The sequence below is a fragment of the Hyaena hyaena genome, unplaced genomic scaffold (assembly GCF_003009895.1).
Source record: "Hyaena hyaena isolate Hyena2069 unplaced genomic scaffold, ASM300989v1 scaffold_3, whole genome shotgun sequence".
NCBI lineage: Eukaryota > Metazoa > Chordata > Mammalia > Carnivora > Hyaenidae > Hyaena > Hyaena hyaena.
The window spans coordinates 5,497,982-5,514,272 of NW_024080635.1; the positions used below are offsets into that span (position 1 = coordinate 5,497,982).

At 44.7% G+C, this 16,291-nt stretch overlaps 1 protein-coding gene across 2 annotated transcripts in view; it reads right to left on the minus strand.

Annotated features, from left to right (window-relative positions):
• Positions 1–1,646: 1,646 nt before the first annotated feature.
• PPP1R8 (protein phosphatase 1 regulatory subunit 8) overlaps positions 1,647–16,291 on the minus strand; it is a 21,867-nt gene continuing 7,222 nt past the window's right edge. For both annotated transcript variants that reach the window (XM_039233596.1, XM_039233585.1), the window contains exons 3-7: positions 12,924–13,077; positions 11,399–11,619; positions 9,709–9,853; positions 5,617–5,681; positions 1,647–3,106 (exon numbers count right to left, since the gene is read on the minus strand). In XM_039233596.1, the coding sequence (XP_039089527.1) occupies positions 2,753–3,106; positions 5,617–5,681; positions 9,709–9,853; positions 11,399–11,464 (630 nt within the window). In that variant the 5' untranslated portion in view covers positions 11,465–11,619; positions 12,924–13,077 and the 3' untranslated portion in view covers positions 1,647–2,752. The remainder of the gene's footprint in view (positions 3,107–5,616; positions 5,682–9,708; positions 9,854–11,398; positions 11,620–12,923; positions 13,078–16,291) is intronic.

The window sequence follows — 16,291 nt, forward strand, 5'->3', positions numbered from 1 at the left end:
AGCGTCCGACTTCGGCTCAGGTCATGATCTCACGGTTTGTGGGTTCGAGCCCTGCGTCGGGCTCTATGCTGATAGCTCAGAGCCTGGAGCCTGCTTCAGATTCTGTCTCCCTCTCTCTCTGACCCTCCCCTGCTCATGCTCTCTCTCAGAAATAAATAAAACATTTAAAAAAAAAAAAAAAGAAAAAAAGAAACATGGTGTGGGGTGAGCTAGATGTCCACACAGACACACCTCCTCATGCCCTGGAACCACAAAATGAAGCCGGTCCCAATTCCACTGAAGTCAAATGGGCCCCTGAAGGGGAGGCTGTAACTTGGCAGGCTTGGATGTTCTCTGCTGGGCCTTCTTTCACACCCGCTGCGTTTCACTGTGCAACTCAAATTCTGAGACCAAATACTAATACTCTCATCGGGGAGGATTTACTTTATTATCTAAACTAGATCGCAGCCCTTTAACACAGTTATCCAGTTTGGAAAACTTTTCTTTTTTAAACTTCAAAACATGGGGCACCTGGGTGGCTCAGTCAGCTGAGCGACTGCCTCTTGATTGCAGTTCAGGTCACGATCTCATGGTTTGTGGGTTCATGCCCCACGTCAGGCTCTGTGCTGGTAGCTCAGAGCTCGCTTTAGATTCGGTCTCTCTCTCTCTCTGCCCCTCCCCTGCTTGCTCTCTCAAAAATAAATTTAAAAATAAGCTTTAAACTTCAACGAAACCTAGCCACAGAGAGAGCTACAGCCCACCGAGCACAAGGGTGTGTCACCCACGGGCCAAGCACCTGCTTCACTTTGGCTCATCCTGGAGGCTGTGTGAGGCTCAGGCTCTGGATTCAGACTAGAGTTTCAATCCTGACTTCACCACAGTGGGATCACAGGGAAGCCGATTTTGTCTTTTCTCATCTGTAAAATGCGGGATAAAAACAGGCCTCTCCTAGAGCCATGTAAAGAAATGACCCGCTGTAACGCTGGGCAGGACAGACGGGTGCTCGGTGAGGGACAGTTAACCAACACTAACAGTCACCTTCACCTCAGCAAGAGGAAGGTGCCCTTCTACGATGAGGACCCTCATTTTTACGGAAGCTAAGAGATCAACGTTTTGTTCAGTTGTGACTTTACGGATCCCTGTTCTTCAGCAGGCTGCTCCTGCTGCAAGTCCAGCCTCTCATCCCAAGGATCTGGAAGCTAGTTGGCATCTCCATCACAAGCCCACTCCCTGTGTACAAGGTGTCAGTATGCGAGACAGGTGCACTCACTCCAAACTCTGGCAGAAATCCCCTGTAAACGTACCCAACCGTCGCTTCCGAGCTGTGGCGCCGACGTGAGCAGCTGTAAGCAGAGAGCAGGCGGGCGGCCAGGCTTCGGCAACGCCCAGCCGGGACCAGTGTCCCGAAGCCCAGTCTCCCAGCGTCAGTTCTGTGGCTCTGCCTCCCGTGAAGGGCAGCAGGTACCTCTTAACCCACTTTGCTCAGTGAGGCTTCAGTCTGGGGACCGGAATCTCTAATTAGTATTTCCACATTCGGCAGGGGGCATCTTTATTTGTGGTAATAAAATGGGGCCAAAGCATCGCCTCCCAAGCCTACCTGTACCTCCGACAGACATTCCCCGACGGCAGCGGGAATCGTGATGGCGAGCGAATCACAGACTGCACAATGACAAAAGTTACGTTTAATTTACAATGTAATAAAGGTTACAGGTAAAAAGCTACACATAAAGCGTGAAAAGGCCTATTACACAAATGTACAAATCTCTGTACAAAGCTCATATCACTGTTTGCTACCTTCGTCTCCTATGTTTGTTATTGGGCCAAGTCCTGGAGCTCTGGTTATGAGAGCTCTCAGTCAAGGGAGGGGTGGAGGGGAAGAGCCTCTGAACCAACACCTAAAAATGTCCCCTTAGAGACATCATTGCAATACTTGCAAAGTAAAATCTTTTCAATTGGAATTGCTGCTCTAACTGGTCATATCCTTTAAAAATTGCCTTCGTAACACACTTGACTAGGAAAGCAATGCTTTAAAGAGTAGAGGACAGTACTCTGGAATCAAACGAGAAACTTCAGCAAGTATCAGGTGTGACAAGGGAAATAAGTGAAGTTCAAACAATACTGTAAGTTTTAAACCACCCACCTGTTCTATGGCACTGGTCACAGATAAAGGAAATCAAAATGTTCTCATTCCAACAGAAAGGACAAAAGAGGAAAAAAGCCTAACTACTGGACCTCAAAACCAGTGACCCAGGAAACATTTAGAAGTTGAAACTTTAGCTTAACTGAAGCATCCTAAACCCTCTTTTGATTGGCCTGGGATCTGTGGCAAACCCTTTGCTATCCGAGACTTGCAGGGACAGTAAACAGAAATCAGGCTGCTGGACCCACAGGCTGGTGATGCTGTCGTCACCAGCACACCTCTAGATGCCACCTGAGGGCATGGAGTCTCTCCCCAGGGTGCAGGACTTTAAATCAAACTGACCCCGGAATGAGGAAGAAAAGAAAAAGGTGGTGATGGAAGGCCTGGGAAGGAGCCAGGGCAGCCTACTTAGTGGGAAATACGAAACACTGTTCTGCACTCAAAGTGTTCTGAAGACAGATCTTTATGGGATATTCCAACCCCACCCCCACGATTACATGGTTAGGGCCCCAGGAGACATTCTGAAAGACGAGACCGCACACATGGAAAGTTTTTCTCCCTAGTTCATTAGCTCCCCCCTCACCCTTCCACCCAATTCCCACCCAACCCCACCCTTCTCCATGACGAAAAATATCAAATCAGTAAGGAAGGTGTAGGCTTCTTGCCCGGCCAAGCCTCTTTTGCATATTTCTTCTTCTTGGGTTCATTGACAGCTTCGGGGTTATAGACTGCAGGGTTTGGTGCAGGGTTCATGTTCACTGCTGACGGCACGACGGGAGTCAAGTCCACGTCAGGGGCGAGGTTTGGATATGGCATGGGCAAGCCACCGATGAGTGCTGTCCCATGGATGCCGTGTGGCTGAGAGCCGGCTTCACTGTGCGTGGGGGGCAAGCCCCCGTAGAGTCCTCCACTGAATGCAAAGTTCTGCATGCGCCTGCTCCCTGATTCCTCCAGGCCCAGGGAGCCAGGGCCTTCCACCCGCTTCTTCTGTGGTTCACAAGGAACAGAGGAGACAAGAGATGAGGCATGTGAGGGTGTCAGTTAGCCTTTTCTTCAGTACCAGCCCTAGAAAACTTGAAGAAGGCCCCTACCCCTCTAGCTTGTTTTGTTTCCCAGACAACCTATTTGACTCTCCTGAAATCTCAGGGTTTGAAGAGACCTGACAGTGGTCACCTAACATGATGGCTCCCAAACACGGCTCCACACAAAGCACTCACCATCCTACGAGGCACCGAGAAAAATGAGGACTCAATGTATGAGCTCTTCATAAAGCAAAACTTACCCATTTTAAGGGACTACTCTTTATCCTAAGGTCATACCCCTCCCTCTCTTTTTTGATTTTAAAACACCCTTTTAGGAAACGGTGGTGATGGAGTGCCTGGGTGGCTCAGTCAGTTAAGCATCCGACTTCGGCGCAGGTCATGATCTCGCGGTTTCTGAGTTCGAGCCCTGTGTCAGGCTCTGTGCTGACAGCTCAGAGTCTGAAGCCTGTTTCAATTCTGTGTCTCCCTCTCCCTGCCCCTCCCCCTACTCACATTCTGTCTCTCTAAAAAATAAACATTAAAAAAATTTTTTAAATAAATTAAAAAAAGAGAAACAGTGGTGATAATAGGTGATGTAAGTATTTAAATAAAAAGCTAGTATCTTCATGTTGACCACACCGCTTTTAAACACTAATCTGAGAGCAAAACGAATCTGTGGTGACAGAAAGCAGTTCAATGGGTGCCTGGGGCTGGCAGTGGGGGGAACTGACCGCAAGACGACATAAGGAAACTTTCTGGGGTGATGGAAATCTATACATGGAGTATGGTGGTGGTTACCCAGGTGTATACATTTGTCAAAATTCAAACTATACACTTAAAATGTATTTTACTGTATGTAAATTATATTATACCATAATAAAATAGACAAAGAAGTAAAAACATTTGGTTTTATACCTTATTTTTAAAAGTAATCTCTACACCCAACGAGGGGCTTGAACTTACAACCCTGAGATCAAGAGTCACATTCTCTACCGACTGAGCCAGCCAGGCACCCCTTGCTGGTTTTATACTTTAATGACAACAGAACACTGTAAAGGAAGCAGCAGAAAGAAAGAAAAGAGCTCAAGGAGAAATGTGACCTGAATGCTATGGAGACAACAGAGAAAAACTTCATCTTGTACTTTTTCACACTGGCTATGAATGCTCGTGAAAGATCCCCCTCAACCCTCTGACTCTTTTGGACTAAAAAAGACTAACCAGAAATTTGACACATGTTAGCAATCTAAAGTTTAATTTTTTGTTTTGTTTTTTAAATAAAACTTCTATAGCACCTCTGACCAGCATCTTCCAATCACTGTTTGAATACCTCTGTTGACAGGCCTGTCTCACTACTTCAAGGGGTCACTTGCCCCCTGTGGACAGTCCCAGCTGCCATGTGGTTCCTCCACATGCTGAGCAATCAGAACATCTCTGTAACTTCCACCTCTTGGTTCTTCGACATCCCTGATCTTTCGACCTACTCCCGACTGGGGCTAGCTTTCCCATCTGCGCCATTCCCGGTCACAAAACAAAGGCATGGCCAAGCTGGAGGTGCAACGATGCTTCTCCCTTGCCCAATAGCTGACGTCAAGTCAGAAGGGAAAGGCTAAAGTAGGCCCTCTGGACCCTGCAGGGAGGTAAATTTACAGGCTCCCATCACATCAAAATTTATACGCAGCATCCAGAAAGGTCGCCTATAGCCTTTCTAGGGCACTCCGGGGTCCCCTAGATTCAGGTAAAAGTATTTTTACACAATGAAAAATAGAAGAACAAAGAATGTGTTTTAAAATTAAGTACACACAGGGCACCTGAGTGGCTCAGTGGGTTAAATGTCCAGTTCTTAATTTCAGCTCAGGTCATGATCTGAGCCCTACATCGGGCTCTGCACTGACAGTGTGGAGTATGCTTGGGACGCTCTCTCTCCCCTTCTCTCTGTCCCTCCCAGCTTGCACACGCACGTTCTCTCTCCTTCTCTCTCTCTCAAAACAGATGAATGAACATTAAAAAACAATTTTAATTAAGCACACATTTAACACTTACCTATACATAAAAGAGTGGGGTTTTCTTTTTATTTTCATTTTGTTCTTTACAGATTTTAAGTAATCTCTACCAAGGTGGGACTCAAACCTATAGCCTCAAGATTAAGAGTTGCATGCTCTACTGACTGATCCTGTCAGGAATCCCCCAAAGAGTGAGTTTTTCAACCAGACTGGGGGCACCTGGGTGGCTCGCTCGGTTGAGTCTGACTTCGGCTCAGGTCATGATCTCATGGTTTGTGGGTTCAAGCCCCGCGTTGGGCTCTGTGCTGACAGCTAGCTCAGAGCCTGGAGACTGCTTCGGATTCTGTATCTCCCTCTCTCTCTGACCCTGCCCTGCTCATGCTGTCTCTCTCAGAAATAAATAAAAACATTAAAAAAAAATTTTTTTAAACCAGACTGTATGGCATTTCAAATAGGGTTACAATGTGCTTCCTACCTTGACTGGGACCACTGCAGTCTGCACCATGTTCCGGAAGCGACCAACTGAGGGATCCACATCCTCTGCAGAAGACACCAGAGGGGAATTAGTTTGATACTCTGCTGGAAGGATTAAGGGAATAGGGCTCACTGCAAACAAAGTAATCACAACTCATATTAAAACTAACATAGAATACAATTAACACTTTAGTGGTTACTGAGTGCTGGCGCCATGTTCAATCCTCTCAACTCTATGAGGCAGGTACTACTACAATCGACATCTAACAGACACACTCAGGCATGTACGAGTACGTCCTGGCCCAGTCACTCTGCTGGAGAGTAGAGAGACCAGGATTTGAGTTCAAGCAGCCGGAAGTAGGCCTGGGCCCTGGACCACTGCACTGTACCTACCCTCCCCAAGTTTTTTCCCATTCCACATACGTCCTTTCGAAGAGAGAAACCAAAGAGCAGATATTATCAATCCCAAGCCGGTGATAAAATCAATGACACGTGAGACATAGGAAGTGGCCACATACCACGTACCTTGCCAATGCTTGCTCATTTGCAAATAACAGAAATTAGGATTTAGGCCCAGGACTTCCAACTTATCCTGGCCTTTGCCCTGAACAACTGTATACAAACAAGACTTTTACTAAAGGATCTAAAGCCTCCTGTCCAGGCAGGGTGGAGAGCAGCCCCCTTTCCACAGATTACACATACATTATTGTACCCTATAAAGTTTCTAGCTTCTTTCACTGCAGAGAGAAAACGCTAAAACCAAGTAAGGGGCATGCTTGCAGTCAGTCACGCACTCATGCCTCATTTATTGGACATCAAGGATGGAAATAAAGAACAAGATACTGTCCTGCCTTTAAGGAGTTCACAGATGAAAAGCCAGACAGACCACAACACAACAGAGGGGTGCAAAATAGTGTTCCTGGAGCACAGAGGACACCACTGGGCCAGACTGCCTGGGATGAACTGGAGTTTTCGTGCTGAAGGTTCAGCGTGTGGAAACAGGCAGGCAGACTTACTGTTATTATTAAAAAACTACTCCAAGCCCTCTTTGTCTTAATATAGCAGTGGGAAAGGGAGTTTCCCTAATAGGTGCTGTATATCTTATTTTAAATGCACAGAGGGTGACTGCTATTTAAAGAAACACTCCTATGAATCCCTTTGGAAAACAAAGATTCCCTATTTGAGTAATTAATCCCTGGTCTGGCTTTTCACAGATTAGGATGCTTCTAAACAACACACCGTGGTGTTACGTTCACAACCAATCTCTGTTCAGTGAATGAACAAATGGATGACTTCTATAGGGAAGAAGAGGAAAAGATAACCAGGCTCATTAGGAAGGAGAGGAGGTCTCTAAAAAAGGCATCCTTACCTTTTTTCTCATCCCCACAGGAGCCCTGTTCCAATCATCCCTTCAGCAAGAAAAGCTAAACAAAGCACAAGAGCAATTGGGGCCCAAGAGGAGTGGTTAACGGGGCTCGCATCCCACGTGTGTTAATGGGTCTGCAGAGGGACGGGGCCAATTCTCTGGGGACCCCGTCTTGTGCTGTGCTGGCTGATTAGCACTCTTGTGCTCTCATCTCTAGCCATTCCACTCTGAGAAAGAGGACATACCCATTCCATGACATCTCTGCTCCCTGAAGATCTACCAACAAATTCCTTGCTAAGTCTACCTCTGGCACAGGAAAGGTTGCACGAATGGAAGGCAAAAGCGGTGGTCAATAATGATGGGGAAGGATAATGGCTAACACTTACCAAGGGCCTAGTGAGTGCCAACCACTGATCTGAAGTATTTTTACATATATTAATCATTTAGCCTCCCCACCAATCCTGTGAGGCCAGTATCTTTTAAGTCACTTGGTCAAGCTCACACAGCTACTAAATGCAGAAGTCGATTTCAAACCTAAGTCCTCTTAACTGCTATGCTATGCTCTGCCTGAGTACACATTCCACTCCAGAGCAATAATTTTTAAGTAGAAAAACAGAGCAGACCAGACCCTGAGTTCTGAAAGAGATTTAGAAGATTGACTAGTCCAGTGATTCCCAAATTGATGACTGTTCATCAGTACAAAAAAGAACTTGTTTAAAACTATAAATTTCTAGGTCCAACCCTTAGGAATTCTTATTCAATAGGTTCTGGGGCGCAGAAATAAATTTCCCTAATTCGTCACTTGGCCCCTGTCTGAATATTTCCACTGGGTATTCACTGCTCTGGAGAGTAATCCCCTCCACTCCACATACCAAACGAATGTCCCAATCTTTCACAGGAATCCTGTTAATCCTTCCTCTAAATATAAGAAGGATCTGGGGTGCCTGGTAGCTCAGTTGGTTAAGTGTCAGATTCTTGATCTTAGCACAGTCATGATCCCATTTTGTGAGATCGAGTCCCATATCTGGCTCTGTGCTGACAGCACAGAGTCTGCTTGAGATTTTCTCTCTTTCTGCCCCTCTCGTTTGTTCTCTTTCTCTCTCAAGATAAATAAAAACTAAAAATAAATAAATAAATAAATAAATAAACGCAAGAAGGATTAATTTTTTTTAAATGTTTACTTATTTTGAGAGAGAGAGAGAGACAGCACATGTGCTTGAGCACGAACCATGAGATCATGACCTGAGCTGAAATCCAGAGTTGACACTTAGCTGAGTTGCCCAGGTGCTGCCCTGCCCTTTTAAAAATGTGTATTTATTGGGGCATCTGAGTGGCTCAGTTGGTTAAGCGACCAACTTTGGCTCAGGTTATGATCTCGTGGTTCACAGGTTAGAGCCCTAAGTTGGGCTCTGTGCTAACAGCTCAGAGCCTGGAGCCTGCTTTGGATTCTGTGTCTCTCTCTTTCTCTGCCCCTCCCTCCCTCTCTCTCTCAGTCTCTCTCAAAAGTAAATAAAACATTATAAAAAAAAATTTATTTTGAGAGAGCATGTGTACATGCAAGCCGAGAGAGAGACAGAGAGAGAGAGACACAGAGAGAGACAGAGAGAGAGAGAGAGAGAATCTTGTTGCTTTTTATGCTGACCCAATACTTGCTACTCACTGGCCCTGGCTTTGACTGCTCGTTCCTTTCTAAGGTCAGTCCTGCAAATACCCAACCGCAGTGGCTGTGCCTCCTCAAGCTTGGTCCCCCTACCCAGCATGTGGAGGAGGCTTTCCATAGCTGCAAGTCTCCTCCTCCCTCAGGACTACATAACACATCGGGTGGCCGAGGCCATGCTTGATTTGGTAACCCGTTTGGGTGAGTTCTGCTGAGAACACAGGTGAGTGGGGTTGCTGTCTGCAGCTGACTAGTTGCCACATCCCCCTGATGACTCATTTAGTTAACTAGAATCCCTACATCTTTAAGTAACTGGTCTTTGAACCTAAACGAAGGACTTGAAAGTTATTCTCACTGTATTTCATTTGGGAAGTAAGAGTTTGGGATCCTTGTTTCCATCCACTGAGACTAATTTCAAACAAGGTTTTCTGAATCTCAATTCCATCTTCATCATACAAACTATATCTCAGGGCTCTATGTCATCCACCTACTAGAGTACCTGTCATAGTGCGTGTACCAAGTAAGTGGATGCTAAAGGACAGAACAAATAGGTGAATTCGGTGGCCTTCCCATAAACTGATGTTCTCGCCTTGCTGACATTTCCATACAAACTCTCTATAGATTACTTCCTTACAGAGAGGCAAGTCTTCAGGGCAGTTAACACTGGCAGCAAAAGGTTCTCCAATCTTAGAGAGAGCTGCCATTCATACTCAGAACTCCAAAGACACCAACGTTCTACTCTGAGGTGAGAATAGCAAACATCTCTACTTTACCTAAACTTCCGCTATGACGCAGACTTCCTGGATCAGCAGGCTCCGGAGAATCATAGTGTGGCTCTGTATACTGAATTACGTGGGCCCTTCCTTTGGCTATTTCTTTTACACTGCAACTGGATAATGCCTCAGTGTTTGAGGGTACTCCACCAATGAACTGTGAGAAATCTCTTCCCTTAATATAGTGTCAGTTGTTCTAAACCTTGCTGAGAAACATTACAACTAACCTACACACTATGTACACTACTATCTGAGATCACAGCCTTTTCGTCAGAAGAAACTAGGAAGATACTTCACCTGGATTGATGATCTCATCATCCTCACTGAAAGTCACCCGTGAGTTCTTCCTCTTTCTCTTTGGTCTCTGAATGTCAAGATTCCCCTCCTCAATGGTCAGGGTGGAAATCCGCTTGTTGTGGGCAGTGTTGAACTCTGTCAAGTTCTAGGCCAGGGTTCATACAAGACAGACAGGAGTCAGTACACAGGGAATTTGAAGAACACAGAGCTAAACAAAGAGCAAGAAGGCTTTAGAAGTGAAGCTTAACCTCTCCAGGCGAACAACATTCTCTTTTGTATTCTGAAAAAATTCACTATTGGGGCGCCCGGGTGGCTTAGTCGGTTAAGCGTCCGACTTTCGCTTGGGTCATGATCTCGCGGTTCGTGGGTTCGAGCCCCGCCTCGGGCTCTGTGCTGACTGCCAGCTCAGAGCCTGGAGCCTGTTTCAGAGTCTGTGACTACCTCTCTCTCTGACCCTCCCCTGCTCACGCTGTCTTTCTCTATCCTAGAAATTAAAAAAAAAAAAAAAAAACGAAAAAATTCACTATCGCCCTTGGACTGCTACTATTAACAGAGATGACAGAGGGCAATTGACAGGTTCTTTCCCAGCAGCCCTCCCCACTGAAGCTCAAAAGGACAGGGCCAGGGGACTTAATATTTGGCATTAATAGTTTGCCACTCCCCGTCCCTGCATATGGCCCCATTTCTATTCATAACCACCCATCTATTTCAATGATTAAGTTGGTCTCAGCACTGCTGCCTGCGTCTTCCCAATCCTCTGGACTTGCTCCAAACTGCACTGCAGTCTGAGACTTTCCAAATGTCTTGAGAATGAAGACCTAAAGAGGACCTAACAAATTGAACTTAAAAGACAGGGAAGCACAGAGGCAGCAGTCACAGGAGTGACTGTCAGCAAGTCACTGAGGCTACTTCTTTAGAACAAAATAACTTTTAAACTATAAGATTTCCACTGTGCTTTTCTTCCTAAGGGCTGGGAAATTGCCCTGGTGAACAAGAGGTATATGAATAAGGGTAGTTAAGGACATGCTGGTCTACCTGAATAGACCAGTCACACCAGTGCAGCGACAGACATGTCAAGGAAACAGCCACATCACAAGCCACTGGAGTCAACCTCTAAAAAGGGAAAACTTTAGCACTTTACGTTAAATCTTGTAAAATTCATGACCTTCAGTGCAGCCAGCCCCTAAGAACAAAAGTAGCCTAGTTCTACTCAGAAGTTTCTTGGGCTATTTGAACAATATCCAAAAAAGCAATGTAAATGAATGAAAGCTTCAGTCTCTCTGAGCTTGGCCTGTCCAACTGAACTTTCTGGGTGATGGAAATGTTCTGTATCCTTGCCATTCAATAAGGTCACCTGCCACATGTGACTACTGAGTACCTGAGATGTGGCTGGTAGCTATGGCATTAGATAGTGCAGCTCCAGAAACGTTTAACTCGTAGCCTTGGCTTCTAATATCTGGTGAAGGTGTGCAGACACCCATGAAGTTTACTGGTTGCATACAGCCAAGCCCACACAGTGCAGCTCTCCCAGGCACAACACATCTGGCCACACTGCCTGGCAAAGTGGCAAAGACCCACTGTTGGGCTCAAGAAAATCTCCTGATGCTAAGTCACTGGCATTTCAAGCTACATACTGTAAAAACTAGAGCCCCAAAAGACAAAACAATGCCACAGACAGACGTGGAATTACATCAAGCTCGGTCTCCTCCTCTGGAAGCCCCAGTAAGCCCTTGAGTTCATCATCCTCTCCACCCATCTTCTCATCTCCTTTCACGGCTGACGGCAGTGTCTGAGGCTTCTCACGTAGAGTGTATGCCCTTGTGGACGCACCAAACGAGACTGTGGAATCGATGGGAATTTGCTGAGGCTTGTGAGGTTCCAACCGAATGTGACCCAAGAAAGTGCCGTGTGCTGGGAATAACCAAATCAGAAATATAAGAGAGAAAACAGAAACAAAAACCAACCCGAGTTGTAGGAGGAAGAAAAGCGACTCCCAGAACATCAGTTTTGTTTTTTAAAATGAAAATAGCACTGGGTCCGCTTTGCATCCCTTGTCATGTGTCACAATGAAAAGGAAACTCTTCATTGGGTCTTGAATCTCTTCAGGGGATTTCTTACACATCTTCAGACCTGTTACTACCCCATAAACAAAGACCGCTGCTCGTTCTCTGCTGCCAGACAAGTTTGGCTTCACTCTGGGTCCAGTAGGAATGGCTCCAACCCAGCAACAGACACGCCCCCCCAAGGCAAAAGACAGGAATTGCTGTGGTCTGACCTCTCCAGCCCCAAGTGTAAGGACCGTAAGAACTTCTGGCCTGGTGGCAGTTATGTTTTGGTTTTCCCCAGGACAAAAAAGGAGACTGGCTGAAACAGGTGCAATATGAATGCCAAGGCAAGCCAAAATCCTACTGGAGAGTCTGAAATTTTTCCATGTCTGCATTCTGCATGTTATAAAATGGAGAGAAAAGAGGAGATAAATTTGCAAGTTAAGTACGTGTGAGGCAAGGCTCTCCAAAGCCATTATATAAGCAGATTGTGTGTGTGTGTGTTAGAGGAGGGGAGAAAGGGTAGAGCACGACCAGCCTAGAAGCAAAAGCCTTTACGTTTTACACTATATTTATACATGGACAAATGAACAAACTTCAGAGCCCTATGCGGTTAAGTCTCAACTGCATTTCTGGGATTATCTTTCTCAGAGTTGAAAATCTTACTTGGAGTGTGCTTATGCAATTGAAATTGGTATTACTAGCAGTCAAAGCAAAATGCAGCTAGAATAAAGAACCCATTATAAAAAATTAAATTTTGCTCGGAGCAAGTATTGTTTTAATGTCCTGCACCACTACTGTAATACATTAATGGAGTTCATCACGGCTTCTGCTTAAATTGGACCACAATTTTATCATGGTCCTATCATCTTTTGGTTTATCATGGTCCTGGGTAACTTTTGGTTTTTTTGTTCTCTATATATTCCTATTGCCTCGTCCAGGACATGCCTCCCCAAAACCCTCTTCTCTCTCTCCAGTCATCAATTATTTCAGGAAAATGGGAGCTACCAATTATTTCAGGAAAATAGAGAAGGGCTGATTTAAAAACCAAACACAAACTTCTTCCTTGATGAGCAATAAAACATGATTTCAAAACTGAAGAACCCAAAGAGCATTTTCACATTGCCCCAAAGAGAATGTGTGAAACAGGGTGGGATGTGAATTACTTACTACTGTTGAGATCTATTAGGAAAACTCTCTTCAGATGCTTGTGGTAGACCAAGGCAGCGTGGACCCGAGAGCAGGACTGGTGGTCAATGGTAAAGTCACACAAATCAGGGTTTCTCCCAAATAAGTAATACTTCTTCTCATCAATAATCAGTTTCTAAATAAATATTAAATCAAATATTACTTAAATTTGTTTCAACAGGGTTTAGCAACAATTCTTCCAGTCTCGTAAGTAGAGAATCTTGAATAGATAAAATTCCTTGCTGAGGCAAAAACAAAATTATTTCCCACTATTCTTCAAGATAAAGAGCTCAGAATAACTTATTAACATATTTTGGGGGGTGGATGGCAATTAATCTCCTCAAATACAGTGGTTAAAGGTCTTGTGTTGGTATGAAAAGAACTTTTCTTAATTCTACTAGATGAAAGTGGCCTGTGGGAGTGGCTGTCCATTAGAAATTTAAGATTTCACCGGATCTTAATTTTAGGTCAACCAGGAAACCAGAAGTACAAAGCAAGTCTACAAAGTAATAAAACTGCTGTTCAGAAAATCTGCATTTGAATGAAGATCAGCAATTGGGTGGGACAGGAAAGGGGTATAAACATCTATATACATTCTAATCACGCTGCCATAGCCCCAGAGGCTTTTTGGAATTTTCTTTAGGCAGGGCAATTACATTAGATACCACTGTATGAGCATCCAAATCTAACTTCATTGTCATTTCACTCTGGTCACAAAAAAGTACTACTCCAAGTTAACTCTAAATGAGTATTTGCTGTGTCCAAACATGGAACTACTTCATGGGGCAAAGATCTTCGAGATTTGGGGGAGTAGATTAACATACATTAAAGGACTATTACTGTGAGGCATTTTAAACACAATCTCATCGAATCCTCTAAAGTCTGGGAAATAAGTATCACCTCTACTGTTAAAGACAAGAAAATAGATTGAGAGAGATGAGGCTGCTCATCTAAGGTGGCCCAACAGGTTAAGTAGCAGAGCTGGGATTTGAAGTCAGGTGTGAATGACCTGCAATGCCAATATTCTAAACAACGTGCTGTGGGGCTGAAACAATTCTAAAAGAAGAGCTCCGAAATGTTCCTAGACACTGCTGTGGCACTAAAAAAAACCCAAAGTATAGAATGCCCCAACATAATAGCAGAAAAGGGGATTTCACAGACCAGCAAACTGTTATTAAAAAAATTATGAGGGGAGGGGCATCTGGGTAGTTTAGTCGGTTAAGCATCTAACTCTTGATTTCGGCTCAGGTCCTGATCTCAGGGTGGTGAGATTGAGCCCAAGTCGGGCTCCATGCTGGGTGTGGAGCCTGCTTGGAATTCTCTCTTTCCGTGTCTCTCTCTCTTTCTCCCTCCCTGTCTCTGTCTCTCTCTCACAAATAAATAAATATGAGGGGAGAAGGAGCTGATTGAGCAGTGTTAACTTTTTATTTTACCAAACCAAATAAGGACACTAAAAAAACTGTCACTAATATAATTTTTATAAAAGAAAGGTCATTTCAACACCAAATAAATAGGAAGGGTAAGGATAAAGGACATTCTCTGAGCTGACTTTAGCTTTACGAACACTGGCAACATTGTCCTTATTTTCCTTTAATCCTGGATCAGTAAAGCCTTTGCTGATTGGTTGTAGACGGAATTGTTGTAGATGGAGGACTCTAGATGAATTACTGCTAACATTTCTCTCAGTTCTAGAGGTCTACAACGTGACTGCTCAAGAATATGTCATGTTTGGGGCGCCTGGGTGGCTAAGTCGGTTAAGCGTCCAACTTTTGCTTAGGTTATGATCTCGCGGTTCGTGGGTTCGAGCCCTGCGTCGGGCTCTGTGCTGACTGCCAGCTCAGAGCCTGGAGCCTGTTTCAGTCTGTGACTCCCTCTCTCTCTGACCCTCCCCTGCTCACGCTGTCTCTCTCTCTCTCCTAGAAATAAATAAAACATAAAAAAAAAAAAAAAAGAATATGTCATGTTTTTCCTTTATTTTTTTAAGTCTATTTATTTTGAGAGAGTGAGTGAGAGAGCATATACATGCACAGGAAAGGGCAGAGAGCGAGAGGGAGAGAGAGAATCCCAAGCAGGCTCTGTGCTTTCAGCCTGACACGGGGCTCCATCTTACGAACTGTAACCTGAGCCAAAATCAAGAGTTGAACACTTAACCAAATGAGCCGCAAAGGCATTTCCTTTAAACACAAAGTCTCCTTAAGCTCCAGTTCCCATTTCACACTATACTGCTCCTAAAATCCCCAAGAGAAGATCGCACAAAGCTGAGCACAGAAACAGTAGCATTAGTATGGTACCAGGCTAGCTCTCAAGAGGTTTAGATTTCATTCCTAGCTGTGTCACTGAACTCACAGTGGGCCACTATTCTCCCCTATGCCTTAGTGTTCCCTTTACAAAACCAGAAATACACTTCACACCGATAGGGTAACGACTGCTGAGCACTTAGGCACCATACACTGTGCTGGGAGTTTGATGCTGGGTCACTTCATCTTCACAACCACTCTGTGGGGTAGGCAGGTACTTCTGAATCACAAAGAAAGTAAATAACCTATTCCAGTTCACACAGCTAAACACAGTAGCCAACCCCTTATCCGTGGGGGATACATGGCAAGACCCCCAGCTGATGCCTGAAATGTCAGATAATACCAAACCGTATAATGTATACTATGTCTTTTCCTACACATACACTCTCATGATAAAGTTTAATCTATAAATCAGGCACAGTAAGAGATTAACAACAATAAAACGACAAAACAATTATAACAATATACTACAATAAAAGTTACACAAACGCGGTCTCTCTCAAAACATCTTATTATCCTGGACTTATCCTTCCTGTGATGACATGAAATGATAAAATGCCTACGTGATGAGACGAAGTGAGGGAGTGACGCATTAGCCTACTGCTGACCTCCTGCCACCATGTCAGGAGGATCATCTGTGCCAGTAACTGAAACCATGGAAAGCAAAACCGCGGATAAGGGGGACACTGCTGTAGTTGTAAAGCTGGATTAGAAATTCAGGTCTGTCCACTTCTCCAAAGAGGACATCCAGATGACCAACAGACACATGAAACGATGCTCAGCATCCCTCCTCATCAGGGAAATACAAATCAAAACCACACTGAGATACCACCTCACGCCAGTCAGGGTGGCTAAAATGAGCAAATCAGAGAACTCTAGATGCTGGCGAGGATGTGGAGAAGCGGGCACCCTCCTACACTGTTGGTGGGAATGTAAACTGGTACAGCCCCTCTGGAAAAGTGTGGAGGTTCCTCAAAAAATTAACAATAGAACTCCCCTATGACCCAGCAATAGCACTGCTAGGAATTTACCCAAGGGATACAGAAATGCTGA